This window comes from Erpetoichthys calabaricus, chromosome 5, assembly GCF_900747795.2.
Source record: "Erpetoichthys calabaricus chromosome 5, fErpCal1.3, whole genome shotgun sequence".
Lineage (NCBI taxonomy): Eukaryota > Metazoa > Chordata > Cladistia > Polypteriformes > Polypteridae > Erpetoichthys > Erpetoichthys calabaricus.
Genome location: NC_041398.2, coordinates 178,657,998 through 178,678,711, shown reverse-complemented (window position 1 = coordinate 178,678,711; position 20,714 = coordinate 178,657,998). Strand labels below are relative to the sequence as shown.

Genomic DNA, 20,714 nt, shown 5'->3' with positions numbered 1-20,714 from the left:
TAAATGTCCTGGGGGTTAGGAATGCATCTGCCAAGTATACTGCACCGATTATCATGGCCAAATATGTGATCTGAGCTGTGAGGCAGCAGTACTACTAACCTTTCTGCCATGCCTCAAACAATAAAAGACACAGATGGAAGTTATACCACAAAGTGATGGCATGGGACAGGCTCGATCCTTTGTTTGTCGCAGCTCCAGATACAGCTAGAATGTCTGTTTTATTTCTAATTTATCTGTACAGATAATTTCATCAAAAAGAGACATACCCCATGAAAATAGTAATAAACCTTTTTGTTTTTGTTATTTCACAGCATGTCCTGTGTTTTCTGATAAGTGGAGGAGGAGGGCTTCTTTAACGCTTGTTTTCGGATGTAGCTGGGCACGTGGCTATTTTGCATGCATAATTAGTCATGTGGTGCTATGCTTCTAGCATACAGGGATCAGTGTTATACATCCAGTGGCAGTACTTGTAATATTCTTATTATGGTAAGCTAATGTACAAGCCAAGTCAAAATACCGCAAGTTTTTTGTTTACTTTTTTAAATGCACCAGAGATAGAAATCCAGCAGTGTTTTCCACCCTTTGTGGCTTTGGGACCATGAGTGAAAGACTGGGGTTTCCCTTTGGTGAAATCAGTGTGGTTAAAGACTGGGGAAATTGTTGTGCAGCACTGTCAAGTGTGATATGGCCTGTGATGTCATGCTGACTTCACAAAGCATCATGGGGCACTTGGGGGAAAAAATGTTCACCTAAATCAGCCGTATAATGAATTTGCTGGAAAATATGATCACCAGCAAACACTGCATATTCACTGTGACAACCACTTTGCCAAATTTCACTGATCAACTATAGTCACTACCAGTCTCAGTAGTGTTTTGTATATGGTCAGTTTTAAAATTCTGCTGAGGTTGTGAGCTTTGAAAACATTTTCCAAACTTAAAGGAACAGTCCATCCAAAAATAATACATAAAAATATGTTGCTTACCCCGTTTAGTTTGTGTGGTGGCCATAAAAAAAATTTTAGTCTCGTGTTTTTCTGGAGAAAGTACACAACAAAGATTCTAATTGAATGGGACCCATTGGTGCCTAATGCTGGACAATGGCAAATGATGTGCAAAATGTCCATGTAAAAAAGAAAGAAAAAATTATTGTGTAACTCATATTGCATAATCCACATGTCCATTATCCATTTGTATGCGTAGAATATTTAAGATACATGCCTTTTTTGATAAAATATTATTAATACCTACTTCTGGAAATCTTAGCTTACAATATAAAACAGGAAAGGCACATTCCCATAATGCAGTGCTTTTGAAGATCTGCCTCTTCCCTTCATTCATTTGTCAAGAATTTTGTCATTTTATGCTTCATTTTTAAAGTAAAATTGAACTTTTAATGGTAAAGCTGTTAATTGTATTACATTATCAATACACTTTTTCATGTTTTCAGTTGAAAAGGTTGCCACTGAAAGTCAGAAGACCCCCAGAGATGTTGTCATGATGGAAAACTTCCATCACATTTTTTCCACACTGTCTCGTCTGAAGATTTCATGTCTTGAAGCAGAAAGAAAGGAAGCTAAGCAGAAATATACTGATCATCTGCAAAGTTATGTAATCTACTCTTTGGGCCAGCCTTTAGAAAAACTGAATGTGAGTACATTTCTTAATTTTAAAGATATGCTTAATTTACTAAAATCAGGACATGGTTACTATTGCAGAATTGGTTAGGCTTTAATTATAAATCTAAACAATACATGGTAGTATACAGTATTTACTTTATTTCTTTTTTTTCTGTAATCCTGTAGATTTAGAAAGCTTTTTAAATGTGTTTTTGTATTGCCAAGACTGCTGTTTAGGAGTAAAGGAGGGAAAACTGTTAGAATTGCAGATCCATATTGGCAGTGCTAATATTCCTAACCACAATAACTAACAAACAACTCGATATGCAAAATGAAGGACTCTGTATATGCAGAGAAAAAGAAACACTACTATGTTTTGCTTGTATCTTATAAAATAAATACTGTACACTTTCAGTGCTTTCGTTTGAGAGAAACCAGCTAAACTGCTTTTTATGTTACCACACTGCCTGTTTCTCTTTCTCTGAGCAGATTTGTGCATAAGTGTCTCATTCTGACATGTAATTAATTAACTTCTACAGCTTTTAGCTGATTCCTCATGATATTGTAGAGATTCGGATATTAATGTCCCGGGATGAAATGTTTTTTATTCCTGGTATCCAAGTACTAATATTTTTTTAATTTATATTTTTATATTGGCTATTTAGAAAATGCTTGTGATTTTTATTGTTGTTTCTTCTGTTTATAAAGCTTTTAAGGTTGTATTGTCCCCTATATTTTCCAAAAGTTTAAAAATTTGCTGTCATTTTTAGCATTTCTTTGAGGGTGTGGAGGCTCGTGTGGCTCAGGGAATTCGGGAGGATGAAGTGAGTTATCAACTGGCCTTTAATAAACAAGAATTACGCAAAGTTATCAAGGAGTATCCTGGAAAGGAGGTGAAAAAGGGACTAGACAACCTTTACAAAAAAGTTGATAAACATCTCTGTGAGGAAGAGAATCTGTTACAGGTAACTTTGACTTTTCTACCAGCTTGTCTACTATACAGCCTTAGTTTTACTATCTTATGCGTCATTAAGATACATTCATTTAGATCTGACAAGTCATATAAAAATGAGTGGCTAATTATACACATCCCTTAAAGAGCCATCGTATACCTGTAGTTTTGGATAGGTCTGTTTTATTTTGCAGGTTACTAATTAGCACCTTTTAATGCTTTTGATTACTGCAAAACAAAAGTATTTAGAATTTGTTTGGCATTTAGGGTATTTAGTTGTTTAATTTGACAACTTCTAATGTGCTCAAATCTGCCTAATTTCTAACTTCTGCTGCTTTTTTAATAGTAAGTACCAGCCTCTTCATAATTCTGGACTATTTGAGATTGGCGAGTAGAAAGCTGGTATTTAAATAAACAGTGAACCTTATATGAGATAGAAAAAATAATTTTAGGCAGCACTATGTACAGTGTTGCCTCACATTTTTAGCATATTAGGTACTGTCTCCATCAGCTGGCTGTGAGAAAGTCTAAACATACTCCTCTGTGTGTGTGTCGCAGAGATGTGTCTGTGTTAGATTCATTGGTGGTTAAATTTGGAACAGTGAGGGTGGTATGCTATGGGATGGACAGACACTCTGTAAACTAAGTTCCTGTCTTGCATCCAGTGCTGTGGGGATGGATTAAGCCCAGTTAATGTGTGGATAACAGAAAGTGGAATTGTGGAGGTTGAGAAGATATGTTGGAACTACAGAATCCTCTTTAATAAAATTCCTGTGTACGTCCAGGTGTCCGTGTGTGGGTATCTTGTGGTGAAGTGCGCATGCGTGGGGCACGGTGCAGTGTGCGATATTACTGTCAGAGAAAGTTAGAGGCGTTTTACGGAAATACAAACCAGTATTACTGCGAGAGGAAATTAAAGGTACACAATACAGTGACGCATATTACAGCCACATACAAGCCAGTATTACTGTCAGAGGAGATTAAAGGCATATTACCGACGCGCACACCTTATTACCGCCAGAGAAAATTAAAGGTATATTACGGACGTACAAGCCAGCGGACGTACAAGATGGCATCCTTCGATAAGGGCGCGCACAAAAGGGCAACCTCAATTGGGCGCAGGAATAAAGGCGCGCGTAAATAAAGATCTGCACCTTTGTTGCTCTTCACATATTCCAGAGCCATTTGAACTAAATTATCTACAAACGCCTTTATTCGCCGCGCTCAATTGAGGTTGCCCTTTTGAAGCTCGCCTTTTTGTGCGCGCCCTTATTGAATAGAGCTGTACAAGATAGTATTACTGTCACAGAAAATTAAAGACACACAATACACGGCAGCAGCCCACGAAGAACGGTCAGCTCAGCAAGTAAACATCAACAAAAGAAAGGCTGAAAGAAAGAAAAATACGACCAACAAAAAGAATGAGGTCAAAGTTCCTTGCCATTTAATATAGACTGTTCTTACTAATGTTTATGCACTACTGTTCTAGCTCCCGTTATTGTAACGGGCTAAATGACTAGTATTTAATAAAACATTCTTTAGTAGTCAAGACAGGAGATAAATCCAGGTAGCTCCGATTATTGTCACCAGTCCACTGCTGTATCATGATTTCAAAAGTACAGTTTGTCAGAGGACTCCTTGTAATTTGACTGTGCTTAAACAAGATTATGGGCATGCATTGTTAAGTATAGTTGCAGAAATTTGGTAAAATCATATTAAAATAGCCTAATGAGTCTAATTCAAGCAAAAGAAAGCACCAAATGCCAACTCTTTTTTATATGGTGTATTTCATTAACCCCAAATCAACAAGTTTGTAACGCGCAATACAACACAATTGACATACATGGTGGTAATAATAATAATAATAAATTTTATTTTTATAGCGCCTTTCCCATGCTCAAGGCGTTAAACAATAAATAGGGCTTATAGAAAAAATAGATTGTTAGTTCATGAGAGTAGAGTGATTATAATGTAATAAACAATACAGCTGAATTGTCATCCGTAGCTATAGGTATATACTAGGAGTGCAGATTGCCAGGGACCTCACAATATGATTTTATAATATATGGATCACAATATGATAATATTGCTTTTTAATGTTTTAAAATGTTCATTATTGTAATAAAATTCCTTGGTGTATTAAAATGTATTTTCCTTTTATTTGATTTAATTTAAACTTCCCCTTAATGGAGAAATGTGTCAGTCTATTACAACTACTACAACTTTTTTTCTACTGAGAAAATAGAATTTGTACATGTCAGCAGTCTCCACTGTAAAACTGTGACTACTCAGTTACAGTGCATAACACACACATTGGATAAATTTAGTTGTGGGACATTCCTTTCAAGATATGATCTTATATTTGTAGTAGACCTGTCAATCAGTAAATGAGTTACAAAAGTTTCACATATAGTTTGAACACATAAAAATGTTATTTTTTTTAAATGATTGATGCTACATAAATTTACAACATGATGAGGTTCATATAGACCATTAAAATATTTACAAAACTTTCTTATGCAAGCAAAATTTGTTTAATACTGATCATTTTGCAAATACTGATAAAGTTTATCCGTTAGTGAACCATTTAGTGGTGACATGCAGTGAGGTTTCACATCCCCTTTTCTTGCTTCTCTGCTTTCTCTTTGGTTACAACATTTTGTGAGCAGGAAGAGCTCAAAACTCCTGTCCTTTGGAGTTGGAGAGATGGGTCTAGTTGTAGTTTACAGGATTACTTGATTTAAACATGAAACTGCATGCAAATTACATGTTTTGTAATTCTCTTTTGTAGCATTGTGGGAGCTAAACAGTTGTTTGGCTTAATGGTGGACAGAACATTTGGTATCAGAATCTTCACAGTAGTGCACCATCATTGTGAACATTAATGCATCCTATTAAGCAAGTACACTAGTTAATACCTCAGTTAATTAAATAGATATGTTTCATGATTTTACTTTGTTTTAAGAAACTTGTACGGTGCTGGTTATTTAATAACGTTTTGGTATTTCAAACATGGGTTGTTGTTTCCCAGAAATTGCGATTTTCTGTATAAATGAAATTGCACCACTTTGACCAACAGTTGGTGTTCAAATAACATGAATGTGTTCAATCAGACCTATTTCATGTACAAAAGTGTGCGCAAAGGTGTGATACTCATTGTAATTGCACATTCTCTAAGACGCAGTGTTTTAATGCAGTAGTTAGCTCAGAAGTAACATTCAGTGACATGCAGAGATTTTTTGGTGGGCAGTGACTCAAAGGTGGAGAAGAGACACTTTCTAGGAGAAAGTTTGAAACATTGTATTAGAGCATCAACACCACAAATCAGTGCCTGCTAGTACAATATATTAGTTTTTTTTTTTTGGTTTTTAAATTACATTTTTATATTTTTGAGTTCCCCTTTAATTTCTATATCATCTGTCATAATGCAATGTGCTGCAAACACCAGCACATTGTGTGAAACACAACTTGAATTACAGGACAGGATGTGAGAGTATCAAGCATTGCAATAGTTCCTTTTGCTTTAATACTATCCCATACAGCTGGCATGGCGTGACTCAGTGATGATTGTGAAATACACATTCAGTCAACAAGTTCACATTGAAAAGCTCCTGTAGCTAAACACCCAAGTGTGGGCAGAATTTGCAAAGGAGCAGGTGGAGCACAATTACTCGAAGTCTGCCTTTGTAAAGCCGGTGCCAGTTCAGCACACAGCTCCAAGAGGATAGCTCTTGGAAATCAAAATCAACTTAGAAGCCAGTCATCATCATCATCTATAAATACGCGCTCTCTTCTAAATCTTTATTTGCGATATCCTCTAATAATGCTAAAGTAGCTATGGTAGTTGGAATAGTCTAATTCTCCGTCATGGATTGGAATATGAAAAAGAAAGGTAAACAACACAGAAACAGCAGCACTGCTTTGACGCTGGGTGCTATCAGTTTGCAAAACCAAGAAGAAACTTGCATACTCTTGGTCTGAGGCTGCCATGAAAATGTGCATTGCTTTACACCAAGTTTAGTTTTTGTACATCTTGATTTTTGCATGGTAACGGGCATGCACAACATTTTCATGCATATGCACCATTTATACATGAAGCCCCTAGTCTCTTCCCTAATGTCTCAATCAGGTTGTAAGTCAAGGCGAAATGTCGTAATCATTGCAAAATTGTGCAAATGACATACAGTAGAGTCTCGCTTATCATACCTTCGCTTATCCGATGTCCCACTGCAAAAAAAAAACTCATCAATCGGCAACAAGAACTGCAAGTTGCGAGCGTCAGTGTAGTCTATTTTTTGTTGCTCCCGACTCTACCGCAGCTAATTACAGTGGAACCTCGGTTTGCGAGCATAATTCATTCCGGAAACGTGCTCACAGTCCAAAGCACTGGTATATCAAGGCGAATTTCCCCATAAGAAATAATGGAAACTCAGATGATTCGTTCCACAACCCAAAACTATTCATATAAAAATGATTAATACAAAATATAAAGTAAAAATACATAAAACAAATTAACCTGCACTTTACCTTTGAAAAGAATCATGGCTGGTGTGAGTGAGTTTCTAAACTCTTGTGGGATTCCACCCAACGGGACGACACGTGGAAGAGCGTCCCAAAGCAATCACAGTCTCCCAGCACTGTAGCAGTTCACTGTAAAAGTGAATCCGAAAAGATCGCGGACATGCTATAAGCGCCTGCCATCGATGGGTGATTCAAGGAACAAGGAACATTATAAATGCGCAGGGCACAGTATTACTTGGCCATGGCCCTGCCTGACTGCTGTGTCTGTGTATAGGAGAGTGGCAGATCCCGCTACAATAAATAGCTGCGCTGCTGCTGTTTCAAGATGAATAAAGCTGGTGTTGCTAAAGTACTGAGACTCAGCTTCATTTTTTCGGGTGCAAGACGGGGACTCGCACGTCACAGCACAAACACACACACACACACGCAGTCACAATGCTGTAGTAAACAGTATACGCTCGTACGGATGTTGACTATATGAGTGACGGAGTTAAGGCTCTAGAAACTGCAATTAAATACATTGAGCAACAAGAAGAAGCTACAGGAATTGACATAATGATGCTGCAAAGATGGCGAGACTTGGAAGCGAAGAAACGGCACTCGTCAGGAAAGCAGACTACAATCAAAAATTTCTGTAAATTATCACAGAACTGAACTTTTTAAGTACAGTGCATGCTGTATTTAACTTCAGACAATTCTGTAACAGTAAGTTCATTTTTTCAGTAAATTTTTTCTGTTTTGTTGTAAAACATGATCATTAGGTTTGTAATGTGTAAAATTATAACACAGTTTGATGTTTAATAGGCTTTTTCTTAACACCTCCCATTAATCCGACATTTTTGCTTATCCGACGTTCTGCCGGCCCGTTTATGTCGGATAAGCGAGACTCTACTGTAATTGTGTCTGTACTTTACTTTCATTTTTAACACAACAGTAATCCAGAAATCACTTTATGTAATTTGCTCAACATTCTTCCTATTCTAGATGTGTGCCTGCACACCCCAAAGAAAGCTTGTTTATTGCTAGTGTGAAAAGATGCATGTTTGAATTGTCTCCTTCAAATATCAATAGCTTGGCATGGAAAAAGTAACATAGTGCTGTTGTTTTAAATGGTATGCAAAATATTAAAACACATTATATAAGCTATATAAACATTATACAAACTATACAGTCAATGACCACAAAGTAGCCAGAGTACAGTTGATTTAATGTTGCTCGACAATGAAAGTATCCTTTTATTGTCAAATTGATCTTAACTTGCCAACTATTTTGTAACCCCTTTCATTATAACCCAAGCAGGCTACTTCAACATAAAACATTTTTTGATTCATGGACAGTATTTATTTTACATAATGTATTGTATTGTTTTGGACAGACCCTCACCCACAAGCAGTAATTTGCCTCATAGCACTCTACTCCATCTCATTAATAGAAAAGAAATTGCAGAGTAAGCTAAGAAAAAGGAATCCTCCCACAATTGCAGGATCTCATCCAACTTGGCACTAACAGAGGAGGAACATTGACATGTGTAATGATCTTGGTGGATGAGGTGCTAGGGTGGTTTGCAGAGATGTCACAGGGCTCATGCCATCTTTCCTGTTGTTTCTTGGCCACCGTACATTGCCACTGATGGCTCCTTCCTCACGGCTCTTTATGTTCCTATCTGTATCTGTATCTGTAACGTTCGCCGGCTCCACCTCACACCTTGCTTCTCACTTGGGCTCAGAGATAGCACCATCAGCCTTACTTTCACATGACTTTTGGATCCTTAAGAAGACTCGCTGGTGATCACACACCTACATGGTTGAACTTTAGGAGCAAAGAAGCAGCAAGATGCCTTCAAATAAATGCTTTCTATCTGCTCCCCACCTTCAGCACTGTGCGCTGGCTTCTTTCATGGTCAGGTACTTAGCCCACTGATTCTGTAGAATGGCATTTCTTTTATCCTGGTTCATAATCTAGGATTTTCTTTGTAAATATAGTATACAGTTTTATTTTTTTGTAATATGCTAGTCAAATTCTATTTATTATTATCTAAAGCTATTAACATGACTAGAGTACACATGAAATAACTAAGCACTTGTGTTATAACTTCGCATTTTACAGCAACCCACAGTATCAACGATAGATAGCCAATATTCTGTGTAAGGAAGTTGCAGAATGATAGCTATAACAGACCGATACTTGAATATGTGCATATGTGATTGGGTGTTTATGCTGTGTTTGTTATAAAGGAAATTCATTCTCTGAGGATTCACTGACTGAGGTGTTACTGTAGGTGTTACTGTACCAGTATTATTGCTTTGGTAACACTTTAGGTACTGCAAAAATGTATCTATTACTCATTTACTCTTATGTAGCAAGACCTTAACAAATGGATAGGTTATTCACCTCTGTGCAGTGTGTAGGGTTGCCAGATTAGAAAATTAGAAATACGGGACACTCTTAAAATCTCTCTATATTACTCTATATATATTATATATATATATATATATATATATATATATATATATATATATATATATATATATATATATAATATAAATGTATACATGCCCCCTACATACCCTGACCAATACATTATATCAAAGTAGAAGACATAAGTTAAAAACATAAAGCAAGGATTTTAATGGGTTATGAGGAAAACAAGAGTAAAATCATTTGAAAATTATTTAATACAGGCTAAAAAACAATTCTGTAAAAGTTAAATGATTTGAAAATATTTATTTAATACAGACAACAGAGAAATAGTATTATTATTTAATACAGGCAGTTAGAAAAAAAGTGGGCCATGGCAAGTAGTAACAACACACTTTGTTGACTTTGTTGAACTGCACAGCAGCACGGCTGGAGAGCAAAACGGTAACAGTGTCGCTGTCCTCAGCCAACCATAGCAACTGAACAAGTTGCGAACAGGCAGCAAACACTAGTTTCCTCGTTGCATTTGGGTTATTTTCATCAAGAGAATCTGAGAAAAGAAAGTATAATCTATATATATATAAAATGGAATGGGTGGGTCGTCGGGTGGGCCTTTTTTTCATTCCGTTGAAAGACACGCCCTACTCACTGGACAGTTAAAAACACCAATCAAACTAACGATGACATCAAGTATTACCCAATCAAAAGTAGAAAAGGCGGCATCTTCATAAAATGCGTGTGGGATGATTTGCATGAGACGCTGCTTTAAAAAAAAAATGATAAAAAAAATACGGGATAAATCCCGTCCAGTATTGATTCAAAACGGGACGCGCAATTTCATTCTCAAACGCGGCACGATTCCGTATTTTAAAGGACGGGTGGCAACCCTACAGTGCCAGGTAACCACCCATACAATCACATTGTGATTCAGACTAGGAATGCAATGAATGTAATTACCCCGATCTACATACAAGGCGAAAGTGTTGCAACATTCAAAGATGATGGTTTGGGATAAGTACACCATACAACATAAAAGAGCTTATGAAGCCTTGAACCGAAAAAAGCAACATCTCAGAGATCGTAAAAAAAAAATAGGAGCTAATGTCGTTTTACTCGCTGTAGATTTTAGTCAAACATTACCAGTTATTTCACGAGGGAGACCAGCACATCAACTCAACGCGTGTTTAAAATCCATGCTTCTACCACGCTCGGTTATATGTCGCGTGTTCTCGGGTAGGTGCACCAAAAAATGTATACATTTAAGCATGTAATGGGCAAACAAAAAATGAGGTATACCCGAAGGCACAGCAGTAGTACTTAATGTAACTTTACTTCTTAAATGTTAATGTTTTACTGTTTAATAATTTATACGCTTCTTATATGTTGTTCAAATTCTTTTATCAAAATACCACTGACAGCGCAATGCACGATAACATCGAGTGAATACACCATACACATCCGCCCACGGCTGCCCTGCTGTGCGCAGATAGGACTTGATTGTACAATAAAATAAAATAAAGATAAAAAGACTAAAACAATCATCACCCATAAAGCGGATAGTAGACGTGACGTACTATATGTGTACCACATTTCAAGTGTATAGGTGCAACGGTTTGCGAGCTACAGGTGATTTAAAATCCTGGACAGACACACAAATTGCCACGGTAGCAAATTACAGAAGAAGATTTTACTGTTTAATAATTTATATTTATATGAAATGTGCTTCTTATATATTACTTCATATTCTCATATGATAATGATGTTAATGTTTATATTGATTTCTGTGTTATTAAAACTGCATGTATGTGTGTATATGTATATATATATATATATATATATATATATATATATATACTAGCAAAATACCCGCGCTTCGCAGCGGAGAAGTAGTGTGTTAAAGAGGTTATGAAAAAAAAAGGAAACATTTTAAAAATAACGTAACATGATTGTCAATGAAAGCCCGTTTCACTCAGTAAGTCTTATGTGTGTGTTTATGTATGTGTGTGTATATATATGTACATGTGTATATGTAGATATGTATATTATGTATATGTATATAAATGTTTATGTGTGTGTGTATATTATATATATAATATATATATATATATATATATATATATATATATATATATATCTATATATATATATCTATATATATATATATATATATATAAAAGACAGCAACAGTTATAACAATGACAACACACAATTACATTGACAATCATGTTACGTTATTTTTAAAATGTTTCCTTTTTTTTTCATAACCTCTTTAACACACTACTTCTCCGCTGCGAAAGCGCGGGTATTTTGCTATATATATATATATATATATATATATATATACGAGCTGTATATACCCGGCGTTGCCCGGGGCAGAAGTAACCTAATCGGTCAAACACTTACATATATACCAAAGTAAACCTAATCGGTCAAACAGTTACATATATAAAAAAAACCGAACCTAATCGGACAAACAGCTTCATATATACAGAAGCGAACCTAATCAGACAAACAGCTAATCTATATACATAAGCAAACCTAATTGGTCAAACAGTTACATAATACAAAAGCAAACCTAATCGATGAAACAGCTTCATATATACAGAAGCGAACCTAATTGGTCAAACAGTTATGCATGTGCAGAATAATTTTACAAAGATTATGCGTGTTAACAATCATTAAAAAGAAAAGATTGAGGAACTCTTCTTCTATATGTGATGAAGCTGGATGAAGCTGACTTGACGAAGACATAGGTGGCATAGATTGGTTTTTCTAAAACAGAAGAAAAAAATGAGTATCTATTATTATTTTAAATTAGAATGAAAATGAGAACCTTGATTAGAGATAGATTATCCGTATTAAAATATGTGCATGAATAAACTTTTGCTAACTCTCTAGCAAAAGTTTATTCATACAAATTCGCATGGGATGGCTTTGTGAAAAAGTAAAAATTAGATAAAAATAAATTGAGAATGCGTACTTCCATTTGACTGAGATTATGTGTAATGATGAAAAAAAAGTTTAGTATGTTTTTTCTTTCCATACGGGAAGGATGTAAAACCTTACATAGGCACCCTTCAGCCCGTACTGAAGGGTAGTGTCAGATTCTTACTGACTAAAAAACACCCTTTTTATTCCACAGCTACCCCAAAAACCACTATTAGGCATTACTTTGGGGTGGCAGTAGTTTAGTTATGAAACAGCTGGGTCCTGAAAACAATCTGTCTGATTAGTGGCTTCATCACATATAGAAGAACAGTTCCTCAATCTTTTCTTTTTAATGATTGTTAACACGCATAATGTTTGTAAAATCATTCTGCACATGCATAACTGTTTGACCAATTAGGTTCGCTTCTGTATATATGAAGCTGTTTGATCGATTAGGTTTGCTTTTGTATTTATGTAACTGTTTGACCAATTAGGTTTGCTTATGTATATAGATTAGCTGTTTGTCCGTTTAGGTTCGGTTTTTTTATATATGTAACTGTTTGACCGATTAGGTTTACTTTGGTATATATGTAAGTGTTTGACCGATTAGGTTACTTCTGCCCCGGGCAACGCCGGGTATATACAGCTCGTTACTTATAAAGTTACAACTAAGTACCGTAAGAAGGTAGTAAAAATATATTTTTATTAAGAAATTTGAAAATGAACTAAATGCGAGACATTTAGGTGTCCCTGAAACGTATGGGACAGGGGACAAAATTATCAAATATGGGAAATGTCCCGTATATAAGGGACGTCTGGCAACCCTAGCCATGTGGCATATTGATATGATGGTAAAATAACTTGTTAATGTGAAGGATTCCCAGGGCTTGTACTAAATATGTGATATCAAGAGAAATGTGTCTCAGTGAAGCCACCTCAGACCACTCCAAAGTGAAGTTTTATTAGTCAGTCACATTGCAGAGATGAAGAAAGACTTTACTGGTACATTGTATTTGTTACAAAGACCCAAAGAAGTACATTAAGGTTTTGTTACTTAATCATAAATCGGTAATAGATACATTTCTCCAGTACTCTAAACTAAAGTGTTGCCATAGTCTCTTTTCTCCCAAAAATGGCACCCCACAAATATGGCCACTCTTCCACAGTGTGTGGATCATATATTGTGATGACAAATATTGCATTACTTTACTGTGCAGATGGATGCCGAAAGACACTACTCAATAATGTTTCCACTTGGCAGTGTTTTAAAGTATTAATCTAATCTGTTCATTTATTGTGTGCCAGTTATTCTTTTTTGCCTATTTTTCTAACAGGTTGTGTGGCATTCTATGCAGGATGAGTTCATTCGGCAGTATAAGCACTTTGTTGGATTAATTGGTCGCTGCTATCCCGGATCTGGAATTACGATGGATTTCACAATTCAGGATATTCTTGAGTATTTTTCAAGCATCGCCCAGTCTCATTAATTCTGTATCAGAAAATGTAAAGCATGCAGAAGGTGTCGGGCTGGGTGTTAATAAACTGCTTGATTCAGACACAGCTTGGAATGGGAAGACTGTGCAATCTACTTATTCACGCTACCTTCCACTTTATTTTTGCTTATTGTTTATACATTATTAGGGAAGATGTCAAGTAACAGATTTCTTACTACTAGACACCTGTTAAATGCATTAATTTTATATTTTGTTGTTTTGTGTTATGCATATGTACATAGGACACTATCAGGTTACCCTAAGAAATTACTTAAAGTGATTACAATTATTTTCCTTAGTTAAAATTATACTTGGTATTTAGATGGCATTCATATGTTTTAAGACTACAGTTAAAATAGAACACTAGTTAAAAATTATGTACAGCTCAGATACAGTATGCTTATTTTCATTCAGCATATTTTAATTAATTTATTACTAACCCCTCCTGTGAACCTAAGTTGGATTAAGCGTGTGTGAGAATTTTATAACTAATAGCATTAAAATATGAATCCCTGCAAAATAAATTAAAAAAAAAAAAAAAAAAAAGTGGCACTGAGTTGAAAAATGTTTTGTTTTTTTTAATCTAAGCTTATAATTAAGTACAAGTTTCAAGAAATACCATGAATTCAGGAATATCATAATGATATTTTTTTTAAAGACACTATCATCATCTGCATTTTTAATTATAAATCCTGTAGCACTGTTTCATGATTTACCTCTTCTGACATCCCTTTTGTTTCTTTTTTTTTGTTTGCGCTGTAATATTTTATTAATTTATGCCTTTTAAACAGCCCTTTTACTTGTCCTTTCTTAAAACTGTATTTTGGACTGAGCCTTGAGGGATATTAACAGTTTGAATTTTGGAGCCGTGCCATCTGGCATGAGACAGAAGAGATGAAAGTGTCTTCTTGTTATGGATGACTGCAATCTTGAAGATGTCTTTTTAAAATAGTTTTAGAAGACAAAAAATGTATTGCATCAATGTATTGAATTTGTAGGGATGTGTGATGCCCAGGTTGCCCACAGCTAGTATGCTCCTCTTCAACTTGGGACATCGATAGGACTGGGCTGAGTGAAGACATGGAACATCACAGAGTGGTGCAAACAGTGCTTAGTGCTTTCATTTCTCAATTTACCATCTTCAATAAGGATAGTCAATAGATCTACAATAAAATCTGTTGCATTTGTGGAGATAAAAACCAGGAAAAAGAGTCCTTCCATACATGAAAATCCATCATTCCCCCCACTATCTAACCACCACAATCTCCTGCCAGCTGAATGCTACTGTCTTCCTCCTTCTCCCCAGATCACCATTTGAGTCTTTCGTCCGAGCTTGGACACTGACAACTGCGGTCCCTTTCTCTGTCTCCCAACCACCATATCCTGGGATGCTCTGAGCTGGACCTCCATCATCCTTCCACCAATCCAGATTCTTGCAGGACCCCTGCAGTACTCGAGCACACCCTGCTCCTCTGTGCTGCTCAACAGGAGTGCCATTCCTCTTGCCTCCTCTCCCCTGTGCTGCCTCACCCTGTCAAGCTTCTTTTATACGATTGTGGGTAGGGGTGCCTTAAGTACACCCTGCGGGTTGTTAATGAGGAAATTGGCTCAACCGATCGTGCTTTCACATGCAAATGCAATTTACTCTCTCCAGGGCCACAAAGCTTTACTACTACACACTCCTATAGCTGCGGAGCCAAGATTGACTGGTTTTATAAAAAAAACCTGCGCACTGCCACATATCCCAAATGCACAGCACCACAGAGTGTGTGACAGCCACCCACGGCATCTTATTTAATATATTTACATAATGATAAACAATGCTGAATAACAGGAATATATAGTAATTGACATCAGTCTTGTTTTTCTATTTTATGGTTCAATATTTGTTTTTTTTTAATTTTATTGAATTTATTAAAATCAAATAACACTCCATACACACAACTTGAATTTTACATAAAGAAAAAAAAAAAAAAGTTTGAAACAAATCAACCCCCGCCCCTAATAAATGCCACACTGGGTGATATTAAGCACTGTTGTTAGCCTGGTAGAAATTTGCTTCAAGCTGGGGATTATTTCCATTAAGGCTACATATCAGGTCATTAGGATTGTGTCACAAAGAAGGAGTTGGAAAATTGTGCCCTGAACACTAAAATAAAGTACATCTTCACTAACACATAAATAGGCATTGTGTGTGATGCCAGTTTATTTAGTGCCAATATCTGTTCATGTAAGCAAGTTTTTTCTTTGTGAGTTTGCTAAATATTTAATAAAGATGACTGTACCAGTATGTCTGAGTCTTTGTATTTGGAAAAAAAAAAACTGAAAGTGAACCAAAAGTAGACATTTTGTTGTCAGGCTTGATATCGACTTATCTTTATATATAATATACTACCTTGGCTGTTCGTTTGTCTGTCCAGGATTTTAAATCGCCTGTAGCTCGTAAACTGTCCTATTGACCTGAAACTTGATATACATATACTACATGATGTCTACTATCTGCTTTTGGGGTGATGATTGACCTCCAAGGTTCTTCCTCTTTATATTTTATTGTAGAATCAACTCTTGGCAGTGGCTGTGCAGTGCATGTGTACGGATGCTGTTCTCCTCCTTACCACCTTCGCTGTCCCCTACCTCTTCATATCTTAAGTTTTCAATCTGCCTCAAAAATGATTTAAGTGCCAGCTTAAGTGAAATATTAAAGAAAACATACTAAGTGATTGCAACACAAACACTGACTTAATCAATTTTAACGTAGAAAGAAAAGAAGAAGTGAGCTGCTAGGGTGAAGAAAAGAAGAGCTGCTCAGGAAGCAGCAAGCGCATCACCCTCTGAGCTAACGAATGATAAATGTACAGAGAAAGAGGATGAAAACTAGGAATGCTCAAGTCAAGTGTATTCACTGCACGTTATTGTGCAGTGCACCATTACTGGTTTATAAAAAATCGGGTACTTCTGGGTGAAACATCTTACATAATAGTGCCATCTAAAGACAATGGAAGGTCTCTCTTCTGTTTGGCTTTGCCAGCATCTTTTTATAGTACCTTTCAAACTCAAAAGATCTGTTTTGCAAAGTAAACTCTTCATATTTAATGAAAACTTCCTCAAACTAAATATAAATGTTTGGTTTCATAAGGTAAAAATTTTCGTGATATAGTTTTCAGTTGAATGTTGGAGCCCAGAGCCTGGTTTATACTTACCACATGAAACTGACATGCAGACTGCACGACAAAGCATTCATGTGGTGAGCAACCAAAATGCATTCAGGCTTGTTGCGGCCCATTCAATTCGCACATTGATACTCTCCTAGTCAAAGTGACAGTGTGTGGTCAGAGTCGCATAGCTAACAATGTCACAACAGAGAACATGAGACTCGGCTGATGGAAGAAGAGTTGTGTGTCTGCCATTACTGACTTTAAGAGGAAGAAAAGTAGAAGGCAGAGTGTCAGACCTATTGACCAAAAGCGGTGAAGGAAGGTCGAGTGTAGTATTCTCATGAGTGGGGGAACTGCATAATGAGCTGATGCATTTCAAATATTTGTGTATGTATTCCATGCATTTTGATGACCAGTTGCATCATATTTAGCTCTTCGTTCACCAGCTTGGCACGCATGCGACCAGCTTGTCCTTGAAATTCATCATTCATCTCCAAGCCTGACACCATTTTGGCCACACAGGCACATAACTGTACACTAGGCTTAAGGAACTTCATTGGTAAGAGTGTTAGACGTTTTAGAGCTTAGTGCAGCAGGACAACTTGGGGATATAAGAAGACCACTGATGAAGTCTGCATAGGTTGTTCTCTGGCTGCTGCACTTTTCCCCTTTTTATATCCCAAAGAAGTGCATGTGAAGTTGAGTAAATATTCTAAGCTGACCCAGTTTGAGTGGTGATGTTGCACTGGGAACTGCCAAAACCATCACCCCACTCAGGGCTGGTTCCTGTCTTGCTCTCAGTGTTTCTGGGATAGAATCCAGTCCCTCTTGGTCCTCATCTGGGTTAAGCAGGTTGACAAAGATGTTAATGAGGTTTTGACATCTGAAACACATTTTACAGTCCAGGTTCAATTCACAAAATCTCTTCTTCATTGTGAAGAATCTATGATGGTTCTGGATAAATCTAAATGGACCTCCACCAAGAATAAGCCTGGCGGGAGACCCTCTGTTAAAGTGTTAACATGGGGCAGTGCTCGTTGGTACAGGTGTGGTGAAAAGTCTCCATCCACTCATCTAATGGACATGTATGTCAGGGAAGTAGGGGGCTTTCAACGATTTCTACAATGGTTGTTTTTCTGTGACACAATGACTGTACATCATGCATCTTTATTACAAAAAAAAATCAAGTATAGCTCTTAAGTTTTAATTTATTGTGGATTTTCTGAAACCATCAGGGGGTCAAAATTAAGCATACAGTACAACATACCTATTGTTTGGTGAGAAAATTTCACCTTGATCACATGCTTCTGGTAGCCATCAACAACCTGGCAGAATTTTGGTTGGATACTTCACCACTCTTCTTTAAGATTTGGTAGAGTTCAACCAGATTTGATTTCCTTGCACAGACCTGACTTTTAAGCACAGTCTGTTGCAGTCAGGACTTTCCAAACACTTATTGTTAGTCTGATTTGGCCATTCCAAAACCAGCTTTGATTTATGTTTAAGGTCATTGTCCCATTGGAATACCCACGTTTCAACATTCCAGCTGGTGGTGTGAGGTTATGCTGAAGAATTCTGAGGTAATCCTGATTCATTATTCCATCTACGGTGTACAATGCACCAGTTCCACTAGCATCCAAACAGCCCCAAAGCATGAAGCTGCCATCACCACCATGCTTAGAAGTTAGCACAGTGCTCTTGGGGTTGAATGCCTCACTTTCCCCAAACATACCTCTAGTCATTGTGTGCAAACAACTCAGTCTTTGTCCAATGTGAAAGTTTGGTCAGGCTTGAAGGTGTTGATTTTGGAGCAGGGTTTTTTTCCTTGGACAACAGCCTCTCAGCCCATGGCACCATCAAACTTGCTTGACTGTGGGCAGTGATCCTGGTGTTCCATCAGCTTTCAGTTCATGGCAGACCTGTGCCTTGGTGATTCTTGGATTGCTTCTGACCAGCTGAATGTGACAGTATAGGTCTTCTTCCAGACTTTGACAAAGTGACTACAGCGCCAAATAACTTATATTTATGAACAATTGTTTGATCTTGGAATCTGAAGTTCTTGAGAAATGGCCCCCAGGAAAATCCTGACCTGTGTAAATCTTCGATCGCCTTTGTCACATCTACACTGAGCTCTTCGGACTTTCCCATTCTAAGGTGTGCTGGTCAGTCCAATGAGTGTTGCTGTCAAAAAAGCACCACATAGAAGCTACCAGCTGTAGCCCCTCACGATTACTAGCCCACAGTAAAGAGGCACTGAGTTTTGGAGCTTTCAGCATTACTTACTATCTAACTAGGTGTTTGAATAGTTTTGACCCAGTTATGGTTTCAGAAAATCTACAATAAATCACAACTTTTTGTACTAAATTTGTGGGGTGTTTGATTTTTTTTGTCTTGGTAATAAAAATGTTTGTTGTACAATCTCTCTGCCATAGTAAAATTGCAGCAAGTCCTTAAAAGCCCCAAAACAAATTAATTGGTCTTACCGTATGATATCCAGGTTGGCTGCAGCTCCTTTGAACGCGGGTCATCGATAATCATAGACTGAGAATGGACTGGGCCATGAAGATACATACATAACTAACAGCAGAAGTGGCCCAAATGTGCAAAAGTGCTTTTTATTCAAACAAAAGTGCAAACGGTGCAGTCTTCAAATAAATAATCCCGAATAAAAACAGTGTTCATGTTGGAGTTTAAAATTCCAAAAACATAATCCCAATAATCAAAAATCGGGAGTGGTCTCCCCTAGACTTTCTCATATACTCAGATATGGGGATGAATATTTAAGGAGTAAACCACAAGATAATGATTATATTTTTATATTATGTACATTAAAGAACCATCAACAATATATTCAACAATTATTATTAAAGTAAAGATGAATAAATCAGACTCTGGAGCTACATGAATAAATGGTAAACTACCTCTTCTGGTTAATGTAAATAGCCCAAAAGTTGATAGAAATCTACGTTTTGTTCCTAATACCTTTATGCAAAATTTGGTTGACCTAAGCGAAAGTTTACTCAGGTTATTGTGTTTGCATGCACACACACAGACAGACACAGAAACATAATTAAAAAAATGTTATTTTTTGGACTCAAAAAATAGGCAGGTCTAAAACATTGAGATTCATCAAAATCTCAAAATGGCATTTTTGGAGGAATCCAGTACTTTCCCTATACTTCGTATACGAGAAAGTCAGGGAGGTCTAAAACGTCGAGATTCATCAAAATCTCAACATCGAATCTTTGGACGATTACAATACTTTCCCTATACTTCATATACGAGAAAGTAAAAATCACAAGCCACGTTGCTTCTTTTTCAAACACATCTCTGCTGCTCACGTAACAGTCTGCTCAGCTTGCAGAAAAGCACAGTCAACCCTTATATTTGGCTCAGGCCACTCACTGCCATCCCTTGGCCTTCAAATGCAGCCCACTTGAAATAGTTGGTCACTCCTGCTTCTGGGCATTCAGCAGAAGTGACCGGGCCCTGTCACCACCATCTGCTCGTTTCTCTCAGGGAACAGTTCCCAACCACCTGCCTCCTTGCAACAGCACTGACTCATATATCGGTTTTCTTGAGCTACTTTTAGTACATTTTTCCCAATCCATTAACCTTAAGAGACGAGC

The 20,714-nt window shown here is 36.9% G+C and overlaps 1 protein-coding gene across 7 annotated transcripts in view; it reads left to right on the top strand.

Moving 5' to 3' along the window:
* Window positions 1-16,219, top strand: part of exoc1 (exocyst complex component 1) — a 98,712-nt gene extending 82,493 nt beyond the window's left edge. For all 7 annotated transcript variants that reach the window (XM_028802257.2, XM_028802256.2, XM_051927808.1 and 4 more), the window contains 3 exons: window positions 1,450-1,649; window positions 2,389-2,583; window positions 13,772-16,219. In XM_028802257.2, coding sequence (XP_028658090.1) covers window positions 1,450-1,649; window positions 2,389-2,583; window positions 13,772-13,924 — 548 coding nt within the window. In that variant the 3' untranslated portion in view covers window positions 13,925-16,219. The remainder of the gene's footprint in view (window positions 1-1,449; window positions 1,650-2,388; window positions 2,584-13,771) is intronic.
* The last annotated feature ends 4,495 nt before the right edge of the window (window positions 16,220-20,714 follow it).